The sequence below is a fragment of the Rattus rattus genome, chromosome 1 (genome assembly GCF_011064425.1).
Source record: "Rattus rattus isolate New Zealand chromosome 1, Rrattus_CSIRO_v1, whole genome shotgun sequence".
NCBI classification, from domain to species: domain Eukaryota; kingdom Metazoa; phylum Chordata; class Mammalia; order Rodentia; family Muridae; genus Rattus; species Rattus rattus.
Window position 1 is genome coordinate 207,230,221 of NC_046154.1, and position 23,217 is coordinate 207,253,437.

At 39.4% G+C, this 23,217-nt stretch overlaps 1 protein-coding gene across 1 annotated transcript in view; it reads left to right on the forward strand.

The window, feature by feature from the left end:
• Window positions 1–4,794: 4,794 nt before the first annotated feature.
• Window positions 4,795–23,217, forward strand: part of LOC116910404 (carboxypeptidase Q-like) — an 86,509-nt gene continuing 68,086 nt past the window's right edge. Inside the window, exon 1 of the mRNA XM_032914247.1 lies at window positions 4,795–4,992. Coding sequence (XP_032770138.1) covers window positions 4,818–4,992 — 175 coding nt within the window. The 5' untranslated portion in view covers window positions 4,795–4,817. The remainder of the gene's footprint in view (window positions 4,993–23,217) is intronic.

The following is a 23,217-nucleotide window of genomic DNA, read 5'->3' on the forward strand; positions in this document are numbered from 1 at the left end:
AACTGATGCATGAACAGCTATATTAATATGAATGTGAAATCCAGGAGAGAGATTCAGCACAAAGTAGAATCACTTTATATATATATATATATATATAAAAGGTTGCAATCCCCAGCAGAGTAAGCATGAACTGAGGGGACATGAGGTGCTTTTATATTGCTTCTGACCACCCAATACCCAAGTGCAGAGTGCCATTGGTAGAAGAGTAAAAACTGAGAAAGAGCATCCAGTATGACACAATGAGAGCTGACGTTTTCAGATCCCAGAAGCTGAGGGAAACAATATTTCCAGGCAGAGGCCAAGTGCCAAGGGTGGTTCCATTGGCATTTGCAGCTTTATGATGACTTGTGATCTCAGTCCTGGAATGTTTTGTACCCACCTATAAAATGCTGAGGACAGTTGATATTTGTGGGAGCCTACCTGTAGAGCATATTTGCCTTATGCTTTGATCTTTATATACTTGCTCCTCTCTTATAAACTGACAAATCTCAGTAGCAGTATTTGGATACAGAAATCAATGCCCCTTCATTCATTTCTTCCTTTGTTGTATATTTCAAGGTTCCTCTTATCTAGGACCTAGGATACACTGTAAAAACAAAACAAAACAAAACGAAACATAATTCTCAACTTACCAGCACTTCCAGAATAGTGACTTTTTCTTGGGACTAATATCACCTTGTCTACTAAAGTTTGACCCAGGCCTATTTCCCATAATTTTCTTCTGCCCTTGACACATGGTCTTAGAATTCATCACATGTGAGGTAACCAGTCAGGGTCTTCTGGTGAGCCCTGGCCCCCTGCAGTGCTATCTGGGTCTTTGTAAATGACACCCTTCACAAGTCACCAGATTTACTGTTAAAACTAAGATATCTCTGCAAGAGAAATGGGGCACTGAGCTAGGCAAGAAAACTAGCTCTGCCCAGGGCTAATATAGGTGCTTAGCCACCCATTCCTCAGCGTCTTCTTATAAGTTATCAAATAAACACACTTTTCTACTTGAATAAACATCTCTAGTAAAATAAGACTTAATATTTTGTCTTTCACTTTGATTGATGACCAATAGATAGGAAAGAATGTTATAAAAATTAAAGGTTTCTGCACCTTTTAGCAGTGTCCCTAAAGACATTATTTTACCCAGTACCTATCATTAGAAAAAGCCTTAAAACAAATTCCCATAAAAATGAATCCTAGAAAAAAAATCACTGCTGAGTTTTTCTTTTCTCACTTCTGAGGATTAAGCCTAGGGCCTTGGTCAGTGGTTCGAGACCTCTACACAGAGCTTGATACTCTGCCCTCTTTGAACTTTTAGAAATGTATTTTCATTTTTCTTGATGGCTGCATACACACGTGCTGCATACACTCACAGGACCCAGATGAGAGCCCCAGATTCCTGGAGCTAGAGGCACAGCTGGTTGTATGTCCTTGGGTTCTGGGATCCAAATTCTGATCCTCTGGAGGAGCATCCAATGCTCTTAACCTCTAAGCCATCTCTCCATGCCCTGCCCTTAGGTCTTACTGAGGCAAGGACTTACTCAGTTGCCCAAGCTGACCTTTAACTTGGAACCCTCCTCTTTGAGCCCCCTAAGTGGCTCCTAAGATTACAAACATGAGCAAGAGGCCCCAGCAGCAGCCATTTCAAGGAGCTAGAAGTTGGCTTTCTTTTGCAAAAAATAGAGAAAGCTCGCTCTAGCTTCCCACTTACACCAGCAGCCACAGCTAGAGCCGCACAGTGTCCTCTTGTTGCCAGTGGGTTCCTGTCTAAACTTCCTCAGTTTCACCTTTGCCCTGCAGTATTTATTAAGCTTCGTACACATGCTGCTATTTCACAGGGGAGCAGCATAGACACAGCTTTGCCCCTTGCCTCTAGGCTCTTGAGCGTTTCCTGGCTCTTAATGTGGCCTTAGGAACTTTACTTGTAGGAGACCTTGAACTCTTACAGGAGCAAAAAGATAATACACAAATGTAATAAAGTACAACAGGCCAGCATATTAGATTGAGCTGTGGTGTGCTTGTGTCCAAAGTCTCAGAGATCACTGAGGGAGCTGAGAGCCCTGATGCTCCTGTCAGGCTTCCATTCAGAAAGTAATTGTTGTGCTATATTTCACACAATTTACTAATAGTAGTAAGCTACTTGTACAAATAAAATACATGGGGGTGTTGTCACAACCACGAAGTGCTCAAGTGCTGTCTATTTTCCTAGAAAAGGGAAAGTCATGAGCTGGGTTGAAGTGGCTTTGCACTGTGAGTATAAATTAGTCTACTTTTTTGCAAGACAAGAAAATTATGACTATTTTGATGGCTATTCTTTGTTGTTAGCTTGACCACATCTGGAATTAACTAAAACCTAAATGATCTGAAACAGCTGTAAGGTATTTTTCTTAATTAAATCATTTGACGTTGGAAGACCCATTTCTAATCCAGATCTTTGAGGTGGAAGATGATAAACCTTCAATTCAAGTCTTTTGAAGTGGGAAGATCCACCTTTAATCTGAACCACACCTTCTGATGGCAGCCTGTAATAAAAACGATATGGAAAAAGGAAGCTCTTTTTGTCTGTTTTCTCTTACCCTATCTTCACTGGCATTGGAGCCTACCTCTTTAGGACTCCAGTGTACATATACCGTAAAGACCAGCTGGGACATCCAGCCTCATGGACTGAACTACTGTGTTCTTGGACCTTCCATTTATTGTTGAGTTAGCTAGACCATGGCTAATAAATTCCCATTATATATAATAATAATATATATCCATTTACATATTTATATATATGCATTTTTTTTCCTCTTTTTAACACCCAGCGTTTTTCAAGGATGGCGCCAGGGTAAAGTATTCTGTTTGCTGATTATGATGGCAGGCAGTGGGTCTGCAACACTTCCTTAAAGCCAGGCTTTACCTCTCATCCCATGGCCTGCTGAGATAAGCTAGTGCCATTTTTATACAAGTGCATACAAGGAACTGAGGCTGAGTCAAGTTACCAAACTTGCTCAAAGTTACCTTTCAGGGAGGAAAGTGTGTGGTGTGGATATAGTCCAGTTCTGTCTTTCAAGGCTTTGTGTCCCATCTCCAGAGGGCCACTTCCAATTTCCCAGTCACAAGTCTTTACTTTTAAGTCAGAAATACAAAGAATGCAGTTTTAAAAATGAATAGATTTTCATTTTTACATGAGCATAATACAAAGTCTACTCAGCTAAAATTTATTATCTCTGCTAATGAAGTAATTTAATTAAGCACAGAGAGGAGTGAAAATACAAATAAAAACATCTTGCTACACAATTTCCTTCCAATTAGGAATCAAAGCCTAAAACAATAAAACTTCCTTTCAAGACAAATAAAACAGGATGTGTACAGCAAATCAGAATCCTGGCATAATAAGGAGATGCTTGATTTCCATTCATATATGGTTCCATTAGCGATTGCTAACTTGATAGCAGTATGCTATTGTTCTCTACTTCATGTAAACATTGCCATATGTTTCCTCTAAAAGAGCAAGAAAACAAACCATCCACCATACATCACACCACCTTTTCTCCTATTATGAAGACATCTTAGTCTTGGCGTCCAGGAAAGGTGTTTGGACACCACTCTGCACAAACGAACTGGAATGAACTGCTGCCACTCAGGAATGTATTGTCACACATGCAGGTTCTTTATTATGAGCAATTTCCTTTACTTACATAATTAACTTATCTTTTGTTTTTCTCCAAGACTAATTTGTGCTGCCCATATATCCTTGATTATGTAGCCTTCGGCTGGAACATGTCAATTTACCAGGGGTTTTCCTATAACAGAAAACTGATTCTTTTTCTTCCAATAGCTAACAATTGCCAGACACTCCAAGGCTAGGGTAGAATTGTGTGCCCGCAGCCTCATATATGCTGGGATTTGGTCTGACTTGAGCTTCTACAGGTCTTATACATGCTGTCACAACTGTTATGAGTTCACACGTGCCCCGCTGTATCCAGAAGACACTGTTTCTTTGTAGTCACCATCTTCTACCCCAGGCAATTACCCCTGAGGTTTGAAAGGATGAGCTGCTGTATATTTGATCTAGGACTGAGAATTCTGCGATCTTTTCTTTTCCGCCCCTGGCCTGTTGTTGCTCTCTGTGACACTCACCATGGAATTTGCAGAGGCTTCTCTGATGAGGAGTGAAAGGTGCATTAGTCTATGGGCATAACAATAAGTTATTAGAAATCAGTCTAATACCATGTCAATTTAGCAAAATAATAGAACCAGATTCTCCCCTAGGAGCTACAAGTTGTCTTGGCCTGATAATGGCACTAAGTATGGGTTCCATCTCCTGGAGCAGTAATGAAACCAGAAAGTGGTTGGTTATGCTCATGACATTGAGCCACTATTATACCAGTGGGTCTTGTCTTGCTAGAGCAGTAAGACATTTGGATGCTCTATCTAGCTCACGGGGTACGTAGCTGGGTAAGAGTGATGATTACTTTTCTCTTCATGCAGAGTACACAGCAAATTCTAGTACAGAAATGCCTTAAGCAAAGTGGTTAAAAAAACTATCATTGCTAGTAAGAATAATTGAGCGATTTATTATATTCCATTCACTCCATTATATTTTTTGTAACTTTCCAAGTCAACTCTTAGGTTTGGCAAACCTCAGGATAGGAAATTATACATCTTAAAACCACCAGGAAATACACAGAGTAGATATTGATCAGGGCAGAGTGATATAATTTTGACAACAATCTGTAAGAAGGTGATTTACTTGGTAGCACAGAAGCAGCAGATGGAAATCAAACATTTATCTCTTTTTAAATTGTCTTTAGGCAAATATTTCCAAGTACAGTTTGGTGATGGAGGCTGACTCAGGAACCTTCTTACCCACTGGGCTGCAGTTCACCGGCAGTGACAAGGCCAGGGCTATCATGAAGGAAGTCATGAGTCTCCTGCAACCCCTCAATATCACCAAGGTCTTTAATGATGCAGAAGGAACTGACATTAACTTCTGGATCCAAGCTGGAGTGCCTGGTAAGACCAAAAATGAAGGAAGTGTTCCTGTATGCTGTCACCAATTTAAAATAACATTTCTATTGAGGGGTCCCAGTGGTTATGGTCGCTGACCACTGGCGTGGAAGTCCTATCCTTTCATCAGTAAGGTACACTCTGATTACTCTGACAGTTGGGAAAATGGTGCTCATGTTGCACACGCTTATCCTCGACTCTTCACTCTCTGAGGTCTTCAGTGAATGAGTCTAGAATTCAGCCTACACATCTGTTCTTTGATTTTGATTTCTTTTTAAAGAAAATGTTTTGTAATTTTACCACCAAATTTTGAGAAATGACATAGAAAGCAGTCACTGCTGCCAATACCCTTGGGAATCTTCACTTACTCTACTATCGCCATACCCACGCTGTATCTAAACTTACCTACTATCGCCATACCCTGTATCTAAACTTCATAGTAAGAGATTTTCTCCTTGAGGGAGGAATTCTTCCTTATAATTTTTTTCCTTAATGCTTCTGTTAAAAGGTTTGATGCAGGACGAACAAGATAGCTTAGTGGAAAAAGTCATCTGCCATTGACAATTAACACATGAGATTAATCCTCAGGACCCACATAGAAGGAGAGAACTAAATCTCATAAGTTGTCTTCTGACCTCAACATGAACACTGCGGCACGTGCAAGACCACACACACACACACACACACACACACACACACACACACACACACATACATACATACACATACCCCACAAACATACCACACACATATACATATACCACATACACACTACATACACACACACATGCCCCACACATATACATGCCCCCGACACACACACACACACACACACACCCCATACATACACACACATACCCCACAAACATACCACACACATATACATATACCACATACATACTACATACACACACACACATGCCCCACACATATACATGCCCCCGACACACACACACACACACACACACACACACACACACACACACACACACACACACACACACACACACACACCACACACACCACACACACACACACACACACACACACACACACACACACACACACACACACACATACACACACACACATACACATACACACACACACACCCCACACCCATATGCACACACACACACAATCGCACATCCCCCATACACAAATACACATATACCACACGCATACACCTACCACACATACACATATACACACCCCATACACATCTACACACACACCTACACACACATACACACGCATACACCTACCACATATACACATATACACACCCCATACACATCTACACACACACACACACACACATACACACACACACACCCCTACACACACACACACACACACACACACACACACACACACACACACCTTGCCCTGATTGGTGATATGTAATATCAATCTCCTGAAGAGATCTCTAAGCCCTTGGGGACAGGGATGAAATTTCAAAATGCAAATACACCTAAGAGTTTATAGGAACAGAACTCAAGCTCCAATTTGTGCTGCTTCTCAAATTTACCCAAATGGGAAGTCTAGCCTTTGAGCTACTTAACTGTTTCCGAAACTCTCATGTGTCATAGGAACTAAAAACAGGCTCTGTACATCCACCTCTGCCACTTTGTCTCCAAATCTCACCAACAGCTGCACAGATTTAAATCATAAAGAAAGCCCATTCTTGAGATATTGTAGATTTCAAAGGCAGAGTTTACGTTTAGAGATTTACCAAAGTACTGACAGCTAAAAATTAAAAGATCTTTCCTTTATTATAATGGAAGTCTTGAAATCTCTCCATTTGTACTGTGGCTATTCAAACAAAATCACGAAATTCTCTAAAATCCATATTTCCGTTTAGAATGGTACATAACGCCCAGGCATATCCAAAACATTACAATGTGACCTGAATACCAGAGTGACTCAGACTGGAGACTGCCCAGGAGTGGCCAAAGCAGAGGAGGAACTAAAACCCACAGCAGAACTGGGACAAAAAAATTTACACCAACCCCTGTCCCACTACCTTGTGTTACTCTGTTTGATCATGAGAGCCCCTTTCTTCACATGTCTATGTTCCATAGTCATTGATCTATATGAAATGAACAGGTAGATTAATTAACCTCATATGGTGCAATGAGGTACCGTTCCTCTGGGCCTCAGCAAAGCCAGGCTCGATTTCACATGAGAGAGTGGAGTGAGACGTGAGTCTGTTTGGGTTGCTGAATTGGTAAGCTACACTTTATTGTGCTTCCACCATTTATGAGACTCCCACTCAAGCTTTTAAAAAAAATATACTGCCTTTAATCTGAGACCCTCCCACTCAAGCTTTAAAAAAAAAATACTGCCTTTAATCTGAGACCATCATTTGGAAGCTGGAACAAGTACCTTTATTTTAAAGATGGGGAAATAGACTCAGAGAGATTAAATGACTTGCAGAATCCAAAGTCACCCGAGATCAGACCATTTTTGTGTCAAGGTTGATGGCCTTTCCCTCCACACCATGTCAGCAACACAGAGGAGTCTAGAATGCTGGTGGTCTGCCCAGACTCAGGCAGGGTCTGAAATGTTTATCTTATTCAGCTCTTGTTTACGCAAAGGTTTCCATCCCATTGCTCCTTGGAAGAATTTACCACTGGGAGAAAGGAGTTTGTTATTGTAAATAACTGCTTATTCCTCTTCACATACCTTGTTCTCCTCCTCTTTCCTCTAAGTCAGCAGGGTCTCTATAGATTTAGTGTTTCATTTTAAACATTTCCTTGTATTCTTTCCTTTACATTATTATGAGATGGACACAGAGTGTTGATGCTTGTCCCCTGCTACCCCAAAGCTATCTTTAAAACAAATAATGTTGCCTGTGCATGTATGTGTACGTGTTTGTGTGTTCGTGTGTGTGTGTGTATGTGTGTGTGTGTGTGTGCATTTACCCAGGCATTCATCTAAAGATCAGAGGAGAACTTGCTGGGAATTCTCTCCTTCAATCACCTAAGTACCTGAGTACTGGACTCAGGTCATCAGACTTGGCAGTAGGTACCTTAATACACTGAGTCACCTTCCCAGCCCTAAGCTATCTTTTGTTGTTTCCAATTTTGATTATTCCTGGAAGAACCAGTGGGACTGCTCATGCCATAACATTTGAAATATTGAAAAGTTACAAAACTTCAGAAAAAGGCAATCATCAGAACTGATCTAAAGGAAAATAGAAGTATATGTTATGCCTATTTTATGTGTGGTCACCTGCCCTACGGATAGGATTTAAAAAAACTATTTAAGTGATGCTTTGCATTACTTTGCATCTAGCTCTGCTGGATGAAACACTTATTGGTCTTTTATTATGTTCTAAATCTGTTAAATAGCCATAATCTGAAGTGACTACTTAATGACTGAGCCTCAGTTTTTCTTCACTGTTTCACATATGCTTAAAAGAAAAAATGGTTACCAAGAGCACAGATAGAATTAAAAATCCTGCATGATTTTCACTAATTATTGAAGAATAGTAAGTTGGCTGAAAAAAAAAAGTCCTTAGCCGAATAGGTTGAAATCTTTAATGGAAAACAATCCAACTAACAATGAGCTACTAACAAAAATAGAGGCTTTCAGTGAAAAGAGATTTAATATAAAGTGTCTTAGGTACACTTTTCCACTCATGCTCTCCCCTAAGGATTTCAACCCCCAGCCATACCCCTGCCTCCTCTAACATGGCTATTCTTCCCTCCCCTTTCAGCATAGTGTATGTTCGCTTGCGTTCATGAGTCTGTCACAGGCCACAGCAGTCTGTGCTGCTCTGATTTTCCACAGCACTTTGGTCTTCACCCACGGCCTTGTCCTTTAAAAGCTCATACAGCCTTGGTCTCGGTTATTAGGAATTTTGGGTGCACCCTACCCCAATAGTCTCTGATACTTTCTTTAACTTTAAGGTCAGTTCTTTCTATTATTTAACATCTTTTAGTCTAATTTGGGGAACATGTCTGAATTTTTGTCATTCTGACCCAAGAGAGGAAACTAAAACATTGAAAATAATTATTTTCTTGGCCAATGTTTGTTCTTTAGAGTCTGAAGAAAATGAAAGCTATTAAGAGTAAACAGTCCTCAAAGTTTAAAATATCCAAAGAAAAATGTATGCACTAGGCTGAAACAAGTGGACTCACTTCCCTTACAGGGAAGGAAGGTGAGAGAAGTCTCTAAACTTGCCTTCTAGTATACCAGTGAAGATGTCTATAAACACACCTTCTAGAACACCAACGGTTTTCCTATATAAAATAGTAAGCAGCTATACCTGACTCTGTCAATAACAGCATAAGAGTGGCAGTATAGTAACCTCGGGTCTAAACTGGTCCCTGTTAGAACCAGATAGACTTTCAATTCGTTCAGTGTGGGTTTTGGATGATGTAATAAGAATCATTTTTTCTTCTGATTGTCTCAGTACTGGTTCTCAGTTGCATACATCCTTTTAAAATGCCTTTAAAGACAAGAACACACACACAGAGACACACAAAGACACACACACACACACACACACACACACCTGATGAAAAATTAGATGTCCTTTTGGTGTGGCCTAGGGAATGAGGCTCCTCTTATTTCATATCTCCAAGTAAGTTTCTTCTTTAGCTGTAGGATCTAAGATGCAACCTTGTTCTAATGTGTTTCCTTATTGTATAGTGTTCCAGAAGAATTGCAAACCTTGAATGTGTGTTCTGCTTCATGGCTTCTAAATATATAGTGAAAGATGTGGGTTTTTTTCTAAACTTTGCTCGTTTCTCAGTATCCTTATGAGTCACCTGCTGTGTGGCACCAGGGAGTCAGAGACGAATACAGACAAGATCTATTCCTTGAACACCGCTTGTCTAATTAGTGAGGATTGGTTAGCACATCTATAAAGTACAGATGGTGCCCTATCAATCTCAAGCATGCACATATGTTTTTCCTCCTCTGTCCCCTAGTTTTCAGACTGACATCACAATCCCCAACTACCACACAATCCAGACCATGCCAACACATATATGTATGTATATTGTATATATATATGCATAATATAGTGATGTGTATGTATGTGTGACATCAATGGTTTATTAACACATCTTTTTGCCTAAAACCCTGGGTGATAGATGTTACTATTCCTTGACTTCTATCTTCTAAATGTATCTGTTTAGCACCCATGTCAATACGTCAAGTTGCTCATCAAGCTCAGAACCAATGAGCTTTTATATTCTCCTCCTTAAAGCAGATTTGCTTGAACTTTAGTAGAAGCCTCCTTGTCCCCAAGCTTCCCAGGCTGATTGAAGATTAGGTGAAGAGGGACTGTCTACAGTATAGAAGTGGTTTAGTTTGTCACATCTTGACTTATGGAATATCTTTTAGTGTTGCCTAGAATAGTTCTTTAAAGCTAAAATGCAAACTTTCACATGGGAAGTTAATGTATTTTGTGTTTTGTCCAATGGACTAGACTGGGAGTCTTCTTTATATACCCACAAGGCCCAATATTACTTGGAACATAAAAGTTTAATGATTAGATGTAATGATCTGGAAATTAACAAGACATACAAAAAAGTGAAGTAACAGGCAGATGTTTTGTGCAATGTTCCCATAAGTAGCATATATGAATTGCCTGCCAGAGTCCTAGGATATAGCCTAGGAAAATTCTACAAGATGGGACTGGAGAGTAATGATGAAATTATGTTACATGGCCCAGAACTGACCTGTGCCACAGCTCTCTGTGCCCAGATCCCTGTGGAAGAGAGAGCTTGTCTCCCAGGAGTGTGGTCACATCTAAGAACACAGGTAAGACCACTACTTCTACTCAGAGGGACCAACCCAGAGCCCTCAGGACACAGGAACTGAGAAGCAGTCTGGGACAGGATCCTTTTGGTTTTCATCTGTGCCTAGAGCTGACCCTGTGCCATAGCTCTCAGTATCAAAATCCTGTCCCAAGAGAGCTGTTCTCCAAGGAGTGCTGACACACAAACTTATAGGAAGGTCAAGTCACTGTCAGAGACAGCAAGACCAGTTAATACCAGAGATAACCAGATGGCAAGAGGTAAATGCAAGAACCTAAGCAACAGAAACCAAGGCTACTTAGCATCTTCAGAACCCACCACAGCAAGTCCTGGATACTCCAACACACTGGAAAAGCAAGATTCTGATTTAAAATCACATCTCATTATGACTTTAGAGGACTTTAAAAAGGACATAACTCCCTTAAAGAAATGCAGGACCACATGGGTACACAGGTAGAAAGCCTTTAAAGAGGAAACACAAAAATCCCTTAAAGATTTACAGGTAAACACCACCAAAAAGGTGAAGGAATTGAACAAAACCATCCAGGATATAAAAATGGAAATAGAAACAATAAAGAAATAACAAAGGAATACAACTCTGGAGCTAGAAAACCTAGGAAAGAGATCAGGAATCATAGACACAAGCATCACTAACAAAATACAAGAGATAAAAGAGAATCTCAGGGGTAGAAGATACCGTAGAAAACATTGACACAACAGTCAAAGAAAATGCAAAGTGCAAAAAGCTCCTAACCCAAAACATCCAGGAAATCCTGGGCACAATGAGAAGACCAAACCTAAAGGTAATAGATATAGAAAAGAACAAAGATTCTCAACTTAAAGGGCCAGTAAATATCTTCAACAAAATTATAGAAGAAAACTTCCCTAAAGAAAGAGATACCAATAAGCATACAAGAAGCCTACAGAACACCAAATAGATTGAACCAGAAAAGAAATTCCTCCCATCACATAATAGTCAAAACACCAAGAGCACTAAGCACAGAAAGAATATTAAAAGCAGTAAGGGGAAAATGTCAAGTAACATTTAAGGGCAAACCTATCAGAATTACACCAGACTTCTCAACAGAGACTATGAAAACTAAAAGATCCTGGGAAAATGTCATACAAACCCTAAGAGAACACAAATGCCAGCCCAGGATACTATATCCAGCAAAACTGTCCATTACCTTAGATAGAGAAACCAAGATATTCCATGACAAATCCAGTATCTTTCCACAAATCCAGCCCTACAGAAGTTAATAGATGGAAAGCTCCAACACATGGAGCAAAGCTACATACTAGAAAAAGCAAGAAAGTAATCTTCTTTAAATAATCCCCAAAAAGATATCCACACATATAATTCCACCTCTAACAACAAAAATAACAGGAAACAACAGTCATTTGTCCTAGTATCTCTTAACATCAATGGACTCAATTCCCCAATAAAAAGACATAGACTAACATGGATACATAAATAGGACCCAACATTTTGGTACAGACAGGAAACATATCTTAGTGACAAAGACAGACACTTCCTCAGAGAAAAGCCTGGGGAAAAAATTCCCAAACAAATGGTCCGAAGAAACAACAGGGAATATCCATTCTAATATCAAATAAAATTGACTTTCAACCAAAAGTTATCAAAGAAGATAAGGAAGGACACTTTGTGTTCATCAAAGGAAAAGTCCACCAAGATAAACTCTTCATCCTAAATATCTATGCTCCAAATGCAAGGGTACCTACATTTATAAAAGAAACCTTGCTAAAGCTCAAAACACATATTACGCCTCACACTCTCAGCAATAGACAGATCATGGAAACAAAAACTAAACAGAGACACAGAGAACCTAACAGAAGTTGTAAACCAAATGGACTTAACAGATATTTAGAGAACATTCCATCCTAAATAAAAGAGTATACCTTCTTCTCAGTACCTCATGGTGCCTTCTCCAAATTTGACAATATAATTGGTCACAAAACAGGCCTCAACAGATACAAGAAGATCGAAATAATCTCATGTATCCTATCAGATCACTGGGGACTAAGGCTGGTCTTCAATAACAACAAAAATGACAGAAAGCCAACATACACATGATTACGCGGTCAAGGGAGAAATAAAGAAGGAAATTAAAATCTTTTTAGAAATTAATGAAAATTAAAACACAACATACCCAAACTTATGGGACACAATGAAAGCAGTGTTAGGAGGAAAACTCATAGCTATGAGGGCCTCTGAAAAGAAACTGGAAAAAGTATACATTAGCAGCTTGACAGCACACCTGAAAGTTCTAGAGTGAAATGAAGCGAATACACCCAAGAGGAGTAGACGGCAGGATATAATCAAACTCAGGGCTGAAATCAGCCAAGTAGAGACAAAAAGAACTTTACAAAGAATCAACAAAACCAGAAGAATGTTCTTTGAGAAAATCAACAAGATAAGTAAACCCTGAGCCAGTCTAATCAGAGGGCATAGAGATAGTATCCAAATTAACAAAAGAAACTGAGGAGGAAATAAAAAAAAAAGTTGTGAGATCCTACTACAAAAGCCTATAGTCAACAAAACTGGAAAATCTGGACGAAATGGACAATTTTCTAGACAGATATCAGGTTCCAAAATTAAATCAGGATCAGTATAAACCATCTAAACACTCCCATAATCCCTAAAGAAATAGAAGCAGTCATTAAAAGTCTCCCAAACAAAAGAAGCCCAGAATCCGATAAGTTTAGTGCTGAATTCTATCAAGGCCTTCATAGAAGACCTAACAACGATATTCTCCAAATTATTCCACAAAGTAGGAACAGAAAGAACACTACCCAACTCAGTCTATGAAGCTACACTATGCTTCTACTTAAACCACACAAAGACACAACAAAGAAAGAGAACTTCAGACCAATTTCCCTTCTGAGCATTGAAAAATACTCAATAAAATTCCTGCAAACCGAATCCAAGACCACATCAAAATGATCATACATCAAGATCAATTATGCTACATCCCAGGGATGCAGGGATGGTTCAATATATGGAAATTCATCATTGTAATCCACTATATAAACAAACTCAGAGGGAAAAAAAACCCATGATCCACTCATTAGATACTGAGAAGCATTTGATAAAATTCAACACCCCTTCATGATAAAGTCTTGGAAATGTCAGGAATTCAAGGCCCATACATAAACATAGTTAAAGTAATATGCAGCAAACTAGTAGCTAACATCAAGCTAAATGGGGAGAAAATTGAAGCAATCCCACTAAAATCAAGGACTAGACAAGGCTTGCTACTCTCTTGCTACCTATGCAATATAGTACTTGAAGTTCTTGCCAGAAGAATTAGACAACAAAAAGAGGTCAACAGGATACTATTGGAAAAGAAGCAATCAAAATACCACTATTTGCAGATATGATAGTATACTTGTAACCCCAAAAACTTTATGAGAGAATTCCTACAGCAGATAAACAACTTCAGCAAAGTGGGTGGATATAAAATTAATTCAAACAAATCAGTAGCCTTCCTCTACTCCAAGGATAAACAGGCTGAGAGAGAAATTAGGGAAAGGACACACTACACAATAGTCAAAAATAATATAAAATTCTTTGTTGTGACTCTAACCAAGTGTGATGGTTTGCATATGCTTGGCCCAGGGAGTGTCACTATTAGAAGGTACAGCCTTGTTGGAGGAAGTGTGTCACTGTGGGGATGGGCTTAGAGACCCTCCACCCAGCTGCCTAGGGATGCTTAGTCTGTTCCTGGCTTCCTTCAGGTGAAGATGTAGAACTCAGCTCTTCCAGCCCCACATCAGCCTAGACGCTGCCATGATCTGCCTTGATGATAATGGACTGAACCTCTGAACCTGTAAGCCAGCCCCAAGTCATTGGGTCATTGGCTGAGTGCATAGGGTATCAAAATGCCTCATTAACATTTCAGGAATCTCATGTGCTAGCTGAACAGGTTTTTATCAGGAAAAAGGGGAGATGTACCTGTAATCTTAACCAAGGCTAAGTGACATGAGTGTCTGTGACTGGAGGGTGTTATGGGGGTAAATTCCCCAGTCAAAGTCAGAGAAAGGGAAGCCCTGTCATTGAAGGGAGTCCTCCATCCATTTTGCTCCAAGTCCAAAGACTATCTAGTCAATGGTAAACTTAGGCCTTAATGAGTAGGTTTCTCCATACAACATCTAATTCTAAATCATACCATATCTACTGACATATGTTCCTTATGGACAAGGAGCCTGTAAAATGCATAAATGTTTTCCTATGGTCAGAAGGAGGATACTTACTTCTCTACTTACTTCAAATTTATAACCATATCTTCAGTGTTTTTGCTCCAGAAACAAACATTATTTTCCATGTGAAGTAAGAACATGATGAATAAAGGATCCAATATGTTCAAATATTAAGAGCAAGAGACGCAATAGCACAAAACTGCCCATATCAAACAAACACCAATAAGCATCAGCCTTAGATTTGAATTTCTAAAAAGATTGGTACATTGTTCTTCACTAAAACTTAGGGAACATGCTGATTAGTATATCTTTGAGAGAAAGAATATTTCCTTTTATTTTTTAAGACATCTCTTGAAACAAATTCTTTTTCAATTTTTGCTAATATTACCACACAAGTATGTGTGATTTATAGTTTTTATATCCCATGGCAACATAACCTTGCTTCTCTCTTTCATTTCCCTTTATTTAGCTTCTCCAAGTCTTTGATTTTTTTTGCCAGAATCTCAAAAAGGTTTCCTATTCTTCAATGACTGAATCTATTCATAAAAATGTAACTAGTTTAGCACAATTAAGCAAACCATTTTTTTTCTAAAACTCCAATCTCATCAATCACAGGAGGCCTGAACCTTAAGTGGAAGTTGTGTTTCCCACCCTTTGGCCTGCCACATCTTGTGACAACTGCAGGGGCTCATATGGTGCCATTTCTGTCATAGCATGTGTCTCTCTGTGCCTTGGTTCACAGACCTTCAGATTATTTACAAAGTGTATGCATTTAAGTGTTCTGGAAGTTAGGAGTATAATTTTGCCTAAGAATGTGTTTTTGTGCCCTTGTACAAGAGCTATAGTCATTGCTTTTGATTTCCTCTGTGTGTGTCCCTATGTATGTAAGACCAAAGAGAAATCACACAGGTAATGAGAATAAAGGTTTCATTTACTCACTTAAAGTCCTTCTTATAAGTGACTTTTGATTACTTGTTTATTTTTAGTAGCAAATTTCTTGGTTTCTCTTGGATTATTTTCTGTTTTTAATACTATTTAATTCTGATTTTTATATTTTCATATTCTCTCATGTTCTCTCATATTCATATTCTGTCAGATATTGTGCTTGAGCCAGTTATTAGGACCCTATCTGAGGCTATGTGTTTTCTCTTAACTCTCTTCCTAACAGGAAAATAATATAGCAGTTTTCATTCTATATTCACAATATTCAGGAAGCACTGAGACCCTATAAAAGTGAAGCTTAATTTAGTAAAACATCCAGATATTGACAATTTCATTGAAATACTTAGCACTTCTGTCCTTACATGCTCATACAGACATCACTGTATTTAAAATGAATGGATGCTTTGGGTCATAGTGAAGATTCATTAATATTATGAATACTTATATGAAGAACAAACTATTCAATGGATGAAAGAGAAAATAGGAGAAAAAGATGTTAAGACTGAGGTAAAAGATACTGGTGGCTTCATCTATAGTGGTTAATGATATTTCTTAATCTGTAAATATCAAATGAGTCGTAATGCTTAGTTACCCTTACTATCTAAACAAATTGCCACTAGTTTGGAAACAAAGAGGTGACCAACAAATTCGTTAGTGTTTATTGAAAGGAAACATTTCTATGGTCTTAGAGAACTAGACAAGAAAAAGAAAGGTGGTGAACTGTAGCCTTCTTCAAGAGGGAGAGACAAGATGTTTGATCATATCTCTTTCCTGGCATTGAATATTGCACTGTTTTGTTTCTTAACTAAACTCAAGGATATGTGAAGAAAATGACTTTAATTGCTTGGCACTTAAAGAGCCTGCTCTGCTGTTCAATGAATTAGAAACAGTTTTCAAATTTGATTGCATTTAGGGCTATACAGACTTACTTGAAATGGCATTTTTTTCTGTACATCTGATCTATCTTCTAGAAAAGATGATTTTAAGTGAACTGTAGAATGCCCAGATGGTCAATGGTAACTGGGGAGATAGTGAAGATCTTCCATGTGCTAATGTAAATCATACACTGCATGTCTTATAGTCTCCCCTTCACACCCACATGACTAAGTATTGATGTTTCTGCTCTCCGGGTGAGGAAATTGAGGTTAAGCCTGGCCAGGAGCAGTTGCCAAGGCGTTAGGAGATGAAGGTCAGATCTGAAGGCGACTGCAAAGCCCACTTTCTGTCTCTGGCGTCTTTGGATCTCTATTGATGACAGAAAAAATGCCAACTTCTTCAGACAAAGGCTTTGTCACCAATCAGTGTGGTAGACCAAAAACAAATATTTCACCTTACTTATAGAAATCCAGTAGTGGCTAAATTATCTGGATTCTGTCAACATTATCTCAGTGCCAGCTTTTCTCTCCAGTTTCTGCTTTGTAGTCAGGTTTGTATCTGAAAATTCATATTTTTCCAAAAGGATATTAGGAATTCTATCTAGTTAATTGAGTATGTACTGTGAAAAATCATATTAATTCAAGAACTGGCATGTGAAGTATTTCTGGTGTGAAAAGAGCCCATCTTGCAATGTTCTTAGTCAAAGGTTAAAAAAAAAACAACAAAAACCAAACTTCCCTTAGATGTCCTTTCCAACTGATCCACAAAGTAAGAAGACTCTACTATAGAAGTTTCAATACGCCTCCCCCACTTGACATTCAGTCAACTGTCTCTAGCACATCTTTCCTTTATTATTATTTTCCTACTTCTAATTATGTATTAAGGCTCTTTAGTCTGGTACATATGCTCAGGTCATAAAAAAATGGCCAAGGAGGTTAATAGCCTGGCTTCTACTGGTGTCTGCTACCAACTGCCTTAGAAATATGCAGTTGGGACATTCTGTGTCTTCCCAAGTCTATGATAATGGCTGTAAGCAGCATAGGATAAAGGGAACAGCCTTGTTCTGTGAGAAACTGCAGGAGAATCAAACTTAGCTGTATTCCTCCACAGTGGGCCACTTCTACCCCGGAGTACAGTGCTCTTCTTCAAAGGTTTTATTTCTAATGGTAATTAGCAATATATCTTGAATAATAGATTAAGAAAGCCAAGACACAATTTCAAACTTGGAAAGTTTTTCCATTAGGAAAAGATCTCACTAGAAATCACAAAAGGTTATTGCTAACAAGAGGATTTTTTGTTGTTGTTGTAGTTTTTTTTTTTTAATTTAGTCTGTACCTGGTTAAAAAATGTCTTTGTGCAGCATTCAGCTTAAAAAGAAGTTAGGAATTTAAAACCTTTGATAAAAATGAAATATTCCTAGTTATTTTCTTCTGGTGATGTGCAAGTACAGTTTATTAGATAATATTGAATTTTTTTTTCTCAAAGAATATTTGACTTCTTGGTACAGAGACAAACAGGTAGAGCAATGAAATAGAATTGAAGACCCAGAAATGAACCCCCACACACATGATCTTTGACAAAGAAGCTAAAACCATCCAGTGGAAAAAAGATAGCATATTCAGCAAATGGTGCTGGCTTAAGTGGCAGTCAGCATATAGAAGAACGCAAATTGATCCTTCTTATCTCCTTGTACAGAGCCCAAGCCCAAGTGGATCAAAGACCTCTACATAAAACCAGATACACTAAATCTATTAAAAGAGAACTTAGGAAAGAGCCTCAAACACATCAACACAGGGGAAATATCCTGACTAGAGCACCAATGGCCCAGGCTCTAAGATCAATTATAGAAAAATGGGACCTCATTAAATTGAAAAGTTTCTGTAAGGCAAAGGACACTGTCATCAAGACAAAACAGCAACCTACAGATTGGGAAAGATCTTTACCAATCCTATTTCCAATAGAAGGCTAATATCCAATATATACAAAGAACTCAAGAAGTTAGACTTCAGAGAACCAAATAACCCCATTAAAAAATATGGTACAGAGCTAAATGAAGAATTCTCAACTGATTATTCTCAAATGGCTGAGAAGCACTTAAAAAAAATGTTCCACATTCTTAGTCATCAGGGAAATGCAAATCAAAATGGCCCTGAAATTCTACCTCACACCAGTCAGAATGGTTAAGATCAAAAACTCAGGTGGCAGCATATGCTGGTGAGGATGTGGAGAAAGAGGAACACCCCTCTATTGCTGGTGGAATTGCAAGCTGGTACAACCACTCAGGAAAACAGTTGGCGGTTCCTCAGAAAATTGGAAATAGTTCTACCTGAGGACCCAGCTATACCTCTCCTGGGCATATCCCCAAAAGATGCTCCAACATATAACAAGGACACATCCTCCACTATGTTCATAGCAGCCTTATTTATAATAGCCAGAAGCTGAAAACAACCCAGATGTCCCTCAGCAGAGGAATGGGTACAGAAAATGTGATACAATTACACAATGGAATAGTACTCAGCTATTAAAAACAATGACTTCATGAAATTCCTTGGCAAATTGATGGAACTAGAAAATAACATCCTGAGTGAAGTAACCCAGTCATAAAAGAATACATGTGGTATGCACTCACCGATAAGTGGATATTAGCCCCAAAGCTCAGAATACCCAAGATACAATTTACAAACCACATGAAGCTCAAGAAGATGAAAAACCAAAGTGTGGATGTTTCAGTTCTTCTTTGAAGGGGGAACAAAATAATCAGGGGAAGTAGAGAGTGGGAGGAACTTGGGAGGAAGAGAAGAAGGGCAGAAGAAAAGGGGGCAGAATCAGGTGTGGGAGGGCCTAGGGGAGATGTCAGGAAATTGAACAGAGGTGTGTAGCAATGGGGTATTGGGAACTAGGGGTAGCCAACAGAAAGTCCCAGATGCCAGGAAAGCAAGAGGCTACCAGGACCCAGTGGGGATGACATTAGCTGAAATACCCAACAAAGGGGAAAGAGAACCTGGAGAGACCATTTTGAGAAGTTAGGCCCAGCACCAGGTTGAGAGATGGGGCCACCCACCCTTCTCAAAAATCTTAACCCAGAATTGCTCCTGTCTAAAGGAAAAGCAGGGACAAATAGTGGAACAGAGAACGAAAAAAAGGCCATCCAGAGACTGCTCCACCTGGGGATCCATCCCATATGCCGTCACCAAACCCAGTCACTATTGCTGATGCCAAGAAGTGCTTGCTAACAGGAGCCTGATATAGCTGTCTCCTGAGAGGCCTGGTCAGAGCCTTATCGACATAGATGCGGGTGTTTGCAGCCAACCCTCGTACTGAGCACGGGGATCCCAGTGGAGGATTTAGAGAAAGGACTGAAGGAGTTGAAGGGGTTTCTAACACCATAGGAAAAACAACAATATCAATACCAAATAGACACCCCAGAGCTTTCAGGGACTAAGCCACCAACCAACCACATGGAGGGACCCTTGGCTCCAGCTGCATATGTAACAGAGGATGGCCTTGTTGGCCATCAGTGGGAGGGGAAGCCCGGCAACCTGTGAAGGCTTGATGCCTCAGCATAGGGGAATGTTAGGGAAGTAAGGCTGGAGTGGGTGGGTGGGGGAGCACTGCCATAGAAGCAGGGGAAAAGGGGGATAGGATAGAGGGTTAGCAGAGGGGAAATGGGGAAGATGGATAACATTTGAAAGGTAAATAAATAACATAAACAAAATTTTTTAAAAAAATAATATTTGACTTCATCATTAAATGAAATGCAGAGATGAGAGAGAATAGTTTTTTTACCCTTGTCTCCACCATGTTTGAAAAGGAAAGTACTTCCTTGACATACTTCTCATTTCTGTATTTTCTCTAAAAATATTAATAGTGAACAAAGCGTTAGCCATGAAAGCCATGGTAATAAATTTCACCCAAGTGTAGTTAATTTTCTCCACACTCATTGCCAAGCTGGTAATGTAGTAAAATGTGGATGTTTTCTCTTGGATCAATGGCGTTTCAATTTTATAAATAGCTGTCTGCCTTGATTTATGCACCGTGCAGCAGATTCAGCAGATTGTGAGCATCTGCGCTCAAGGTGAGCACTCTGGAAAAGGGTCTCTGTGTCACTTGAGACCTGCTGTTTGACTGGATGTGCTGTAGTCAAGTCCCTAGTGAGGCCTTTCTATGAAGAAATTCTACATAAACTGCATACCTTATTATAGACCACATAAGGTAAAAGGACTTTTTTTTAAAAAGTGTGTGTATGATTTCTCTGTGAGTTTTCAGATGTGTTACAATTGTTGAAGGACTCAAATTTACCTGTGAAAATGAGAATAGTTGAGATTTAAGTGCTAGCACAGCCCCAGTCTCAGAGGTCCTGGGTACAGGCTCCCTCCTCCCTTGTGTAACCTTTGTGAGCTTACAAGAGATTTTTGTACAAGCTTACAAGATGTTTTTGACATTATTAATTTTAGCCGTGGTATCTAAACAGAATAAATCACTTTTAAAACTATATCAAAACAGAGAGACCGTGTCTTACTTCTAAAATGAGAAGTCACACCTGAAATAACTTCTATGGATGGCCTTGCTACTTAAATACACCCCAAGTGATAATGTCACTGCTCCCAAATGCTCAGCAGCTGCTGCTATTAAGAAAATGACTTCCCCCAATTCGCCCGTCCTATGTTGTCACGACTTTCCTGAACTCAGAGCCTAAACGCAATTCTGATGACGGTGGCATATTCCAGTCTGCCCTTCAATAGAAGCCATACAGGAGATCACCCACTAATAGAGTAATCTACAGGTTCCTTCTGATCTGCAGCAACACATAGAAGTTTCTCTTCTGTGGACACAAAAGCCACAGCCTTATTACAAAAGAATGTGGAAAAGAAACCGTGTTTCTTTTTGTTGAGATCTGTTTATTTTGTAATCATTGAAAACTAGGAGGATCCCTTCTGAGCTTTTGACTAGCTACTCCATATTTAAACACTTGTCAGCAACCCTACCTCTCAGGGAATTGGATTTAACAAATGATAGGGTAGGAAATTTTGGTCTCTGCTTCAATTATGACTTTTTTGAAAGCACTTGCCTACCCTTGGAACAGTAATATTCAAAACAGATTAGGTAAAAATCTCAGACAAAGCTGTTTCAAGGGCAGATTCCTGAGTTCTATTTCTCAGATACTAACAGAATGCTGGGCTGGGATTCAGAGCTTCTGTCTTCCCTACACTCCCCTGACAGTAAAGATGCGAGCACTAGGACTGGGAGATACTCAGCTGGTCACGTGTTTTCTATGCAAATGTAAGGATCAGAGTTTGGATCATCAACTTAAATGTCATGAGGACATTTAAAGTCCCAGTCAGTACATGAGCAGTGGAGACAGCGCAAGCTAGCTAGACTAGCTGAATTGACAAGCCATGTGTTCAAGTGACAGGTCTTGCCAAAATCCATAAAGGTAAAGAGTGAACTAGGAAGATACCTGACACTGACACTGCCTTCTCACCTCCATAAACATGCAGGGAACATGAGCATGTGCATGTACACACACACACACACACACACACACACACACACACGCACACACACGCACACACACGCACGCCTACATGTATGCACACACACTTGAGTGGTGCGCACACATGCACACAGAGAGAGAGACACAAAGAGAGACAGAGAGAGAGAGAGAGAGAGAGAGAGAGAGAGAGAGAACCTCGACCACAAACCATCCTTTGATGAGCAGAATGGGCTTATTAATTTTTCATTGCAGAAAACACCAATTGTAGTAACCTGAGATTTACATGATCTAGTCAGTGTTATCCTAGGTTTGCTAATATTATTAAATCCAAGATCAAAGGAATAACAATGAGGCTGCTTCAAAAGGATAACCACTTGGGGAATGCTGAGAGTGGTGTGCAGTAGGAAGAGCTAGGTGTGTTCCAGGACCTGCTGTTAATGCTCTGACCACACTGTGGGACTTATTTCACAGCTCATGTTTCTAGTGTTCAAGTGAAATAACCACCTCTACCTCCTACCACACCATGCAAAAGTTCTGACCAATTTGGAATCACACTCACAAAATAAGCTAGTTTCTCCATGGGGGTGTAGTTATACAAATAACATATTTCTAGAAAACAAATTCCAATGGTGTTAGCATTTTCTTCATGTTTTACAAGAACTTCCCTCTGTGTTAGACACTTTGTAAAACCACTTCCTTGGAGACATTCCCCATTAATTTTCTATTTTATTTTCACCCTATTCAATTCATTTCTCCAAAGACCTGTAGATGTCAGATTAAAGGTCATGTTCTTTCAACTGCCGTCTAATGGGTATCCTTGGAAGTCTCATAGTTCCCACACTGAGAACCTAGGAGGCAACGATATTTGGCTGGATGAATGTAGTAACCAGCTGCCAGCTAGCCTAGGATGTGTGGGATGAA